Source organism: Thunnus thynnus, chromosome 16 (genome assembly GCF_963924715.1).
Source record: "Thunnus thynnus chromosome 16, fThuThy2.1, whole genome shotgun sequence".
Lineage (NCBI taxonomy): Eukaryota > Metazoa > Chordata > Actinopteri > Scombriformes > Scombridae > Thunnus > Thunnus thynnus.
In genome coordinates, this window is record NC_089532.1 from 1161154 (window position 1) to 1173120 (window position 11967).

Consider the following 11967-nt stretch of genomic DNA (forward strand, 5'->3'; position numbering starts at 1 on the left):
AGATAGATAGATCCCAGTATTTGTATTTGTATCTGTATTTGTTGAGGCAGCAAAAATTATTTGTATCTGTTTTTGTGTTCAAATAAAAGTGGAAAGAGGCTTAAAAATCCTGTTTTTGTTTTTATTACACTCTTAATTTTAGAAAATTAATATGATTACTGAGCTAAAACTTTACTCATCGCCTCATCGCAGCCTATTTGTAGACCCATAACACCGTGTAACGTGTAGGGAGGAACTTCAAAGGCGATTATTACTTTGCATTTTTCATTTATTGTCTATTTTTTACAACCTCCTTGTGGGAAGGAGAAGAGGAACAACAGTTCATGGAGAGTCTTTAAGAGCTCTTTGCTTGTGACAGTAGGGAACACCCCCAACAAATAATTTTTAAAATATTTGTATGAAACAAATATTCATATAAAACCCACTATTTGTGCTTTGCCAAATAATGTATTTGTATTCAGTCACACCCCTAGTAGATAGATAGATAGATAGATAGATAGATAGATAGATAGATAGATAGATAGACACATACCTTCTCATTCGAGGGTTTTTCTTTATTTTCACTATTTTCTACATTTTGGAACAACACTGAAGACATCAAAAACTATGAAATAACACATATGGAATCATGTAGTGAACAAAAAAAGTGTTAAACAAACCAAAATATGTTTCATATTTGAGAGTAACCTAAGTAACCACTGTTTTCTTTGATGACACACATGTGAACCAGCTTCATGATGTCGTCACCTGGATGGTTGAAGGAGTTCCAACATTTTTCCTTCACTCTGTGGTCCAACTCATTGTCCTGTTAAATAACAAATGATGGTCCCACTAAGTAAAACCAGATGGGATGGAGCGTCACTGCAGGATGTTGTGGTAGCCATACTGGTTGAGTTGCTAACAGTGACACCATCACACCTTCTCCCCCAGGCTTCACGGTGAGGAACCACACATGCAGATACCTTTCATTCATTCATCAGATCAAAGTACAGATCTCTCCACTGGTCTAATGTCTATTACTGGTGTTTCTCTGCTTCTTACTGGTCTTCCTCAGCAGTGTTTCTCCGCAGCAGTTCGACCATGAGGGCCTGATTCACGCAGTCTCCTCCGAACAGCAGATGTTGAGATGTGTCTGCTGCTTGAACTCTGGGAAGCATTGATGTGGCCTCTAATCTGAAGTGCCAGACAGATGTAAGGGAGCACATTGCATTCACTAAAGAAAAAAAAAATTCTCGCAATTATGACTTACACAATTATATGAAACATAGTTTGTAGAATCATTTATGGAATAAAACAAAGCTCAGATTTTCAGTTTTGGCAGGTTCGGTTTTTAGGACAGACTGCAGAAACTCTCGCACTTGGAATAGTTAATTAAGGACCGAACCCAAAAGGCAGAGGACTACTGTAAAACAGTAGGAATGTCGTAGAGCAATCAAATCAATACTTAATTATTCATCTCATCAAGACCTACAAATCATACACTGACACCCCTGACCTAAATCCAACAGGAAGTCCACAATCTCACTTTCAAAATAAGACTTTGCCCCAATTTTGGACTCCGAACAAACGCTATCTCCTCTGAGGGCGTTAATGGTATCGGCTTCAAACTTTGGTACATGACTTATGACATTGTGGCAAAAAAAAAACTTGTTAAAAACTTTGTAATAACTCCAATGGTTTAGATTTTATGAGTCCTGAAAGTTGCAGCGCCACATTTCACCTTACAATGTAAACCAATGGGGAGGCAATCTATGGGCATGGACTTTGTGTCAAACAGAGGCTGCTGATGTCTAAACTATAAGTCTGACCACTTTCAAACCTGTATCAATGGATTCACAACGAAATTTCCTACTAAAATATGGTTTTTAATGTAAGATTTGGCCAGAGTCATGGGATTTATGAAGAAATTTCACCAGAAGCGTACTCTAAAATCCTCCTCTCCAACTGCTCCTGGTGATGTCACTCCCTCAGTGCTGTGAAACATTCCGCAATACACACTCATTATAAAATCACAGGAGGAGCAAGAAAAGACTTTAAAACTCACACTCTAATATCTCAAAAACAGTAAAAGATAGAAAAAACATGTAAATTCAAGATTTGTAGGTCAAAGTCTCATGACTCATTTAAAGTTCAAATGAAGTTTGTATCTAAAACTATGTGGAAGCAGTAAATGTTCAAAAAGGTGTGGGTTCACTCACACTCTCCATTCAAATAAATGAGTATTTTTCTGTGTCCAGCTGCAGTTACTTATTGTCTCTACACACCTGACAGTACACATGTCAATCAAACTTTCAAAATAAAAGCACACCACACTTGTAAGAAATATCCATGATTTTTAAAAAGCAAAATGATCTGATCCCGACAGGCCAGAGTGCGAGGTCCCGACCAACGCTGCTTGCAGCTTTAACTCAAATCACATACTGTAAACATTCATTCACTTTCACTGTATTGTCAAAATGTCATTATCTTCATGTGGTATTAATACAGTTGAGAGCTGAAACTGTTTTAAACTCCATGGTGATGCATTCAGGGACACTCATTGGGGGACTCGTGTATATATATAATCACTTGGGGATTAAAACAAAGCTTGGATTTTCAGTTTGACAGGTTTGGTTTTTAGGACAGACCGCAGAAACTCTCACTGAGCTCCCACAGCTTCTTGGCAGCAGCGTCGTCTCTCGCCTTCACCTCGATGTTCAGCAGCGGCGCGCAGTGGGTGAAGTAGTGGCCGCTGAGATGCTCGATGCCTTGCTCCAGGGCACAGTGGAGCGTGGTCTGAGCTCCAGATTCAGCATCCACAAAGAAGAGGAAGCTGATGGGTGCCTGGCACAGCCTCCACCAAAATCCGGTATAACGACCGATCTCTGTATTTATGACTCCTTGATAGACAAGAAAAAATAACCAAAAAGTTCAACTGACAGAACATTTATTTTAAAGCCAGAGAAGCCCATTTGTTAATTCAAAATGAATATCTACTATGTCAAAACTGTTATGATTATATAATATTAGACAGTTTTTTTATTTATGAGACAATGACAATGTCTTTCATTTATATGTATGGAGGCCCATTGGTCCGGGTATCATCAGATAATTCGTAATTCATTTGTAATTCAAAAACCAAAAAACGGTAAATCTGTTATTTGTTTCAAAACAAAAAACCTGAAAACCGTTTTTGGTCAGTAATACAATACAATACAATAATACAACAAATAATGAAAAACCAATCAAACCCGGCCCGTTGTTGGTTTTATCGTTATTCCTTTTTGGATTGAATATCCAGCAGGTCCGATTCGTTTTTGAGTTTGAAACCAAAAACTGAAGTCACATGGTTTTTTTTCCTTTTTTCATTTTAAACCAAAAACGAAAAAAGAAATCACGTGATCTATTCCTTTTTAGTTTCCCAACGAAAATCCAGAAAACCAAATTCAAAAGACAATTTTGGTTTAGAAATCAAGTATTTTTGTCAGTTTTGTACGATAGCGGAAGCGGCTACATTAGCCTACCCATGATCCTCAGCGACCGTTGCTATGGTGAAGACGCCAGCGACCCCCATTGTTGCCGGAATAAAAAGAAAGGTAACGGATGACGAAAAAATCTTCCTAACATGATCTTGTCAAAATTAACAGATACGTCAGATTATTAGGGATAAGACAAAAATATAACATACCGAGACACAATAAGTTATAATTATATTTATTTAGTTCTATATTTTTTATTTTTATTAAGTATATGGATCCATACCACATACCAAAGAATTCATATATGAAAAATGTTCTTTTACGCTAGAATTTTAAAAAAAAATGTAAGGAATGCCAAAAAAAATCAATAAAAAGCCATTTCATTTTGATTTACCATATCATTAATATCTCATAATTCCATTGTAAAAAGTAAAAAAAAAAATTATATCTCCGAATTTTCACTTGTAAGGTCAGAATTTACTGAACTTTTACTGACTTATCATTTTTATTTTCATCGGAACAAACTTCAACTGTCAAAAGTGTGACTTATTAAGTCAAATCTTTAGATAGTAAAGCAAAAATATGAGATTTTAAGTCAAAAGATTGAGTTATTATCTTATAATTTTGACTTACTATCTGATTTGTATCTGCTATTCTCAGATGAGAGGCTTACTACATCAGAATTTTGACTTAAAGGGTAAAAAAAATGTTGACTTTTTGAATCAATTCATTTTTTTTCCTGGGGACACTGTAGGTGATAAAAAGCAACATACGCATAAGATAAAATAACTATAAACCAGGATAACTCCTGGAGGGTGAAGGCTGAGGTGTACTGACCAGGATGGAGGCTGTAGCAGGTGACGTCGGTGCCCTGCAGCCTCTTGGCGAGCTCGTAGGTGAAGAGGATGTTGCACAGTTTGCTGCTGCTGTACTTCTTGAAGAGCTGAAAGTTGTTGCTGCCCGAAGCCAAATCTCTGTGACTCATCAGACGGTTGAAATCCAACTTCCCCATCTCGAAGGCTTTGGAGGCAACGGTCACCACGCGGCTCGGCCCGCTCGCCTTCAGCCGGTCCAGAAGCAACACCGTCAACAGGAAGTGACCCAGGTGATTGACGCCGAAGATCATCCCGAAGCCGTCCTCCGTCTTCCCGGTATTCATCAAACCTGAAGTAAGAATCATCAGAGGCAATAAACTTACTGACACCAGAATACAATTAGTCCTAAAACAACAGTCAGGTGCTCATATGAACAATCACATTAAGCCAATTAGCTAGCTAGCTGAACCTGATAAAAATCTGACAGCTACAGTTGTCATTTCAAAAAAATCAACGGTCGTCATCTAGAATTAGACCACTCTGTAGCTCTAACTTTAGCTGACAATCATCGAGGGCCATTGACTGTCAGATTGAAAGACATTTTTCTTATGTGCACTAATATAAATGATAATTAACAACAATAAATGTGTTCCATGTTCAAGCGCCAGTTGAATTTCAACAAGGTCCACAGTAGTCCATAAAAATATGAAAGAAGAAGAAGCAAAAAGACTTCCTTCGCCAAGATTTAGCCTTTTGGAGCTTTATTTAACCTCTTTCCTGACAAACTAGGTTGGTACCAATGGATGCCTGAAGTTGTCTAGTTTCATATGATACCAATATCTGCACTCTACCCACTACAGCCTTGGAAAGACAGAAAGACAGATAATTCTTTTGAAGCATTAACTACTTCAAATGAATTTAAAAAAACGAATGTGTTAATTTTAGCAGCACTAATATATATGTATTATAAGGGATCTCCAAGATAACACGGTGTTGTGCTTAAAGTATAGCCACGTATCTTAGTCCAAGATCAAAATAAAACTTTATTAAATCTAAGCGATCCACAGTGTGGGTGTACACCAGACCAGAGAATGACATGAGGGTGAAGCACGGAATGTTTAAATTGAGAGCACTAATTAGTTTCAAAAGATATTATAATTTTGATAGTAAATCTGTCACTTATAGTCAACTGCATGTGACATTAGAGAGACTGGTTGGCGTAGCAACAATAAGTTATTTATTTGCAGATATTGTCACAGCATCATCACTCACTGCACTTTCAGTCAAAAGGCTAACAGCAGACACAGAGGGTGGACGGACGGAGGGCTGACCAGCGTTGTTGATGAGCAGATCCAGTCTGGATTCAGACTGGAGGAAGTTTTCTGCGAAGGAGCGAACTGACTTCAGACTGGCCAGGTTGAGCTGCATGAAGATCACCTGACTGTTCCCCGACTCCTGATGATGACAAGGAGAAGTTGGGAAAACATTACATGCTAACAGGATAGTTTCCTGCTGCTGTTTTCAGCTTTACATCAGTACATTTTCTTTCATTCCAGATGTTTTTCCTGCACTGAACATCAATAATAAGAGAAATGGGTGGATTATTACTCATTCTTACATTATTATACATTATTTTATTAATTTCTAATTTCTCTTTTTTAATCCTTTCTGTTGTTTCAATGTTCATAGTTCTTTTATGTGTCTTTGTTGTTGTATTGTACTGCATCTTTTTGTAGGAAATATGCTGTTGAAAGTTCCACTATATGTGGCTGAGACAAACTCCATTTAAGCCTACTTTGAGCTATTTTTATGTTCCCGTAGACAATGCAGGAATGTTGATTATTCCCGTCCATCCACAATGCCCAGTAGATGATGATCAAGATAAAGAAATCAGAAAAGCAGCAGGAGAGAGATTGCTAGAGGAAAGAGAGGAGTTGGATTTGTGGGAACAGAGGGAGTTTGACTCTGAGGGAATGCAGAGCAGTGGGGCATCATTGCAGAGGCTAGAAGAGAGTAAAATAGCAGAGAGCCACACTGGAGCCACTGACTACCTGTCTCCAGGTAATAGGGAGGTTGATTTGTTGGCCTTTGCAATTAATCATACCTAATGAGTGGAAAGATGGTAACACAGGAATAACCAAAGTACCACCCCCTGACCAGTTCAATGTGTTAAAGCAAATACACGAAGGGTTGGGACATGTCGGAGGAGACAGGGTCGTAATGTGGTTGAAAGCTTCAGGGCTGGATATACCTGGAGCTAGGGAAAAAGTGATCAACTTTAGGAAAAGTTGTCCCGAGTGTGCACGAGCAGGAGGGTTTAAGAAGACAGAAACTCATCCGCATCACCCCCACACACTCATTTCAGTGCAGATGTGGCAGGGCCTTTTCATACAGATCAACATTGGGTGATAAATATTTCCTAATCTGTGCAGATAACGGTTCCAGTGCGAGGCGACTCTTCCCATGAGAGTAGCAACAGGAAAGACAGTTTCAGCCAGATTAGCAGAGCTGTTGATTCAATATTCAACCATCAAAACTTTGAGAATGGATAATGGAAGACATTTTAAAAACTCTGAAGTATCACGACTCAAATTTGTTTTTTTCCTTGTAAACCTGAAACAAATGGTGTAGCTGAAAGAGCTGTTAGAGCTGCACAAGATTGGATTATAAAAAAAATGCACCAACTGATTGGGATTCACCTGGAAAGTTAGTTTCCTCTGCATGAACTCATTCAGGCTCCATAGCTTAAAATAGCTGACAGTCCACCTAACCCAAGCCCTTTTGCTTTTCAGGTTGGTGATAAAGTCTGGGTGAGCAGAAAAGAAGTAAATCCTAATAAGGAAGCAATTAAATCCAAAACAGAAGGGGAAGACACCATAGTAGAGGTAAAAGCAAATAATACAGAAGTTCTTAAAAAATTTGGTCCAGTACATTTTTCACAAATTAGGAAGAAAGACTAAATTAATACGGCCCTGCTCATACATTCAGAGGTTTGTTAGTCCTGGCTCAAGGGAAAGGCAAGTCACATATGGTAGCCAGAGCCCTCCACGGAGAGGCTATAGCAAAACAGAGATACCTCAGAGAGGAGCATTGGGAACCTTTGGAGTCTTATGGTTTCCAGCTCATGTTGAAAGGTGGGATGTTGCAGATTATGGAATAATGACCCGAAAGGCCTCACCTGGTACCAGAAACTCTGACAGCTTATGCCGACTGAAGCATGAGGAAGTTGACAGGCTGTTAAACCAATGCATATCAAAGACATCTAGGCATGCTGATGGTCATCTCTATCCTTTATGGCTCACACCCATGACTTGGACAGATGCGAGAGCTGCACACATGGAAATGACTGATCTAATTTGGCATGACTTGCAAAATTGTGTTCAAGAAAACAACAACAACTACAACAACACATGGGGGGAAAAGGAAGTGATCTAATCCAACTTCCTTTACAGAAATTGGTTCAAAAGATTTCCAGGTTTATCCTCTATGTTATGGAAGTGAGAAGAGACAACAAATTGAATGCAACCTTTACGCTTTTAAAAAGGTAACAAAGAGATTGAGTGTAAAAACCAAAAAAGTTCTAGACTATGGGTTTCTTCCAGGTGATCTTAATCTTGTAAAACAACGTTTTCATTCCACTGATCAAGTGACAACATTTGTAATGATGCGATGGCTTTCCCTCTATACAGGGGCAAATGTAGGCTATGCTAGAGACACTGCTAGCCACCTAGCTCAAAGAACAAGAGCAGGTTATACATATGGTACAACTCCTGCATATTTTTTGCAGAATTTTCACCTGAATGCTAGTCTTACACCTCCTACAATCATCACTCAATAGGAAAAAGGTTTATTCAAATTCATATGGGGAATTAGGAATATGATGAGAAATAATTTCAGCTATTATGGGGCCTAGACTTCAAATTCTTTATGGACCAGGAACTTGTACTGAAGAAAGTAAAAAACAATGTTATTGTTTCCAATATTATCCACAACAGGAATGGAAAGCTAAAAAGATTTTGACTCAAGACATTATTAAATCCAGAGTAATTAGGAAAATTGGCCAGAAGTGGCTTCTGTTTTCAGGAATTCCAGGAGAGCAACCTAGCCGAGATAGACAAGAATGACATGTGTGTCATCAGTATAATAATGTAATGAACCACATTTCTGGAAACTATGTCACCTAGTGGTAATAAACAGTATATACATAAGAGAAGGGGGCCGAGGATGGAGCCTTGAGGTACACCAGATGTAACTGTAGACTGTCAGACTTATTATAAAGTACAGGATGAGTTCTGTTAGATAAATAAGAGTGAGTGTTGTTGTCTGTTCCTCATAACCTCATTTGTGTTTCTTTCAACCAGAACTGTGTCTCAAGTCCTCCTAACTTCTCCCCCTAAGAAACACTAAGAAACAACAACTCTTCTTTCGTCCTTACCCGGATGATTTCCTGGACAGCAGCCTCGGCTCGCCGCCTGTCCCGGCAGGCCAGGATCACCCTTGCCCCCCTCCTGGCCAGGTCCAGTGCTGTGGTCTTGCCAATGCCAGTGTTCGCTCCTGGGGAGGACGGACAGAATCATAGAGAATAAGGGCCCTACTTTAACGATCTAAAGCGCACGGTTCAAAGGTGTCCATAGTCTCCTGATTAATCATGGGTGTGTTTTGCTATTATGGCGGCGCATTTGCCAAGTACTAAGAATGAACGCTTCTCTGCTGAGGAAACGGATCTGCTTGTGCGCAAAGTGAAAGCGCGCGATCCATAACGAGCACACTGCTGCTCCTGGACCCTCCCGTGGCCCCAGACCACCAGTTTAAGGTCCTGTTCATTAATTTGTTGCCAATTTATCTTTGTTTGGTTTTTGAAAAGGTTTATTTTTTTAATCACAGCTTTGGTTTCTTTAAAATCGTTTTGTTCAGTCATGGAGTAACAGGTCAAATCAGCAGGGTTTTAATTGCTGAAAGTCTGGAAACCTGATCACTGTAATCTCAAAAATGTTAAAGAATATTTGTTAAATATTGTTCAATAATTAAATCATTCATTTTAATCATGTAAAGAATCATTAACACAGTTATCAGGACTTGATCAGCTCTCTTCTGATCCTGCTGCAGCTGGAAACTGTGCAGATTTATTTCCTTCGTTAGTTGAATCATTGTTTTCACCTCATTTATTTCCTCATGTCATCATGTATTAATGCAGCAGGAAAGTTGATTTGGTCAAATAATTAAACACTTTAATCCGTCATTACTGCGATTAGTTAATTCTGATCAATATTATGACTAAACATTATGACATGTATTTTTTAAAATATATTAATATACACAATAGTAATCTTTCACATTATAATCCTTTTATTTGTTACCTTTTGCATGTTTGTGTGTGTAACAGGCAGAGTGGATGGGCGTTGTGTGGGCGTTTCTTGATAATTCTCCTTAAAATAACAGAAACATCGCGCTGTTGACTTTAGACAGGATTTTGTTGGTCAATCGCTCTCTGCTGCCTCCAGATAGCGATGTGCCACCAATGCGCCTGACCACACCTCACTTTAAGACTGACACGCACTGATGGGCGCACTGATGAGCACAAGTGCATTTTCTATTTTAACAACAAGAGTTTGAAACCTCTTTTCCATTGCTGTTATTCGGGGATGAGGGACCGCACCCAACAATTTATGGAACTTTCTAAAATACACAATCAGACAATCATGCTGTCATTGAGGTAAAAAAACACGTGTGACATGGTTGCAGTTGGTTGTGAGCTGGTTTAGATGGTTCATCAGTGCACTCTTAAATGTGTTTATCTAGCTGGGTAGCGAGCTTTTGATGCAGCCTCCGAAGGTTTCAATGACCAGTGTGTTCATTATCATTTATTATGACTGAACTGTAATAAACTGAACTATTGACTCACTCCATCACTTTATATAACATCCTGCATCACTGCACACGTGTATATCTACATGTAAAGTCATTTATATCCTGTACATCTGCACTTTATGCCTAAATTACACTTCTGGTTTGATGTCAGCTGCATCTCATTATTAAGTATTTGTGCTTGTTCAGTGACAATAAAGTTGAATCTAATATAATCTAATTATTCTTTTGAATGTAATGTAACATTATACTGAGGCTCTCATGTCCATATTTTAGGTCACATTAATTAAAGGAAAATGTCATTTGAACATTTTTCAGCATGGAGGTCATCTTCTGTATGTGTGACAAAAAAACACTTATTAACTTTTCCTGATTTTCAGGTTTCATGAGGTAACCTGAGTGTTGAACTTCAGACACATGATAACAAATAGTCATATATGAAAATATGACCTGAGAAAAACCTTTCAGTTGAGGTTATGTTGTCAAGCAAAAACAACAATGTTTTGGTTCTCAAAGCTTTGGGGGAACTGTAGTTGTTGGAACATTTCTGTCTGAAATGATGTAATGAAAACTCCCTGAAAACCCTAAAAGATCCTTAATTCAGTTAAAAAAACATTGTAAAACCTCTATTGTTTTAAGACACTTAATGAAATGACTCATTCTGACCTCTCTCCTGGGAGGAAAGTCCCTCTAATATTCCTAAAGTATATTTGATGTTTTGCCCCCTGCAGTGTTAAACATTAACCTTAAACTGATGTGTTCAACTCTTAAATTCTTATTAAAATATCTCCAAACAGACTCAACAGAATTTCATGAAATGTCCTGATCACATTCCTGCTCTCTAGAGGTTCAACTCTTTTTAGATTTTAGCGCCTTTCCTCTAGCGCCACCTTCAGGACAAACTTTACATTTTAGCTCCACCGACGGTAAGACTCTGAGTATAAATGAATTATCAGGATGTTGTTTGTTGTGTCAGATATTTTCACATTGTGGCTGTAATGAACACTGACTTAGTGATCTAGTGATCTAGTCCAGATCTACACACGGCAGTTTCATTATCTGCCCAGAAACCAGCTGTAATCCTATGATGAAATAATATTCCCTGTACGAGCACAGCAGCATGTAACCACAGTATAAAATGAAATAATGGTGTTTGGCCTAAAACTGCAGGACTCCTCCTGCATTTATCTTCTACTAGTGGTTGAAATTCCTTGACAAACTTGCAGTTAATCAAGTCAAACTAATGGACAGGTGCTTGCTTTGTCTGGTTGATAATCCATTTTAATCTGGTTTATTCAGTCATGAGATCTTTTTTGGCTTTGAATAGTTCTCAAAAAGGCCTAAATCCAAGTATATGAAACTCCCGGCTCCATGTTTGCCACTAAAATATGATCCAAATGAATACGTGACCTTCCACATGTGAAATGTGTTTTCTGTGTCAGACTCAGCAGGTGTTTTCAGCATGCAACAGTTCCTTACTGATGATTTCAAAGTGTAATTAGCTCAGTTAGCAGGTTTGTGAACTCACCGGTCACGATGACGGTTTTTCCATGTAACTTCACGGCGCTTTTACATCTGGGCAGCTTGAGATAAGTCATATGGAGAAGAAAATAACCTCCGACTAACAGAGCTCCAAACAGCAGCAGCAGCATCCTGCACAGAAACCAGAAACCAAACTGCAGAGAGACTTAATGAAGGAAATATGCAGCTTTTCACGTGTGAGTAGCTGTGAACGTATGTGTGGACTTTGCTGTTAGAGTTTATCAGCTGTAAGAGCAGCTCCACGCCTTTTCCCCCCTCAAAGCCAAAGTTCCAGTTCATCTGGATCA

The 11967-nt window shown here is 38.6% G+C and overlaps 1 protein-coding gene across 1 annotated transcript; it reads right to left on the reverse strand.

Moving 5' to 3' along the window:
- Positions 1-1996: 1996 nt before the first annotated feature.
- On the reverse strand, positions 1997-11967 carry LOC137199618 (dehydrogenase/reductase SDR family member 13-like). Its single transcript, XM_067614025.1, has 5 exons — positions 11667-11967; positions 8709-8827; positions 5605-5728; positions 4296-4622; positions 1997-2879 (listed from the first exon to the last, which is right to left on the reverse strand). The coding sequence occupies exons 1-5, from the start codon at positions 11788-11790 to the stop codon at positions 2617-2619; spliced, it is 957 nt and encodes a 318-aa protein (XP_067470126.1). The 5' UTR covers positions 11791-11967; the 3' UTR covers positions 1997-2616.

Coding starts and splice junctions, on each gene's coding strand:
- LOC137199618 (XM_067614025.1), bottom strand. CDS start 11,790: ATGCTGCTGCTGCTGTTTGGAGCTCTGTTAGTCGGAGGTTATTTTCTT. Junction 5,729..8,708: donor CTGTCCAGGAAATCATCCGG/GTAAGGACGAAA, acceptor TGTCATCATCAG/GAGTCGGGGAACAGTCAGGT. Junction 4,623..5,604: donor TCTGCTCATCAACAACGCTG/GTCAGCCCTCCG, acceptor TTCTTACTTCAG/GTTTGATGAATACCGGGAAG.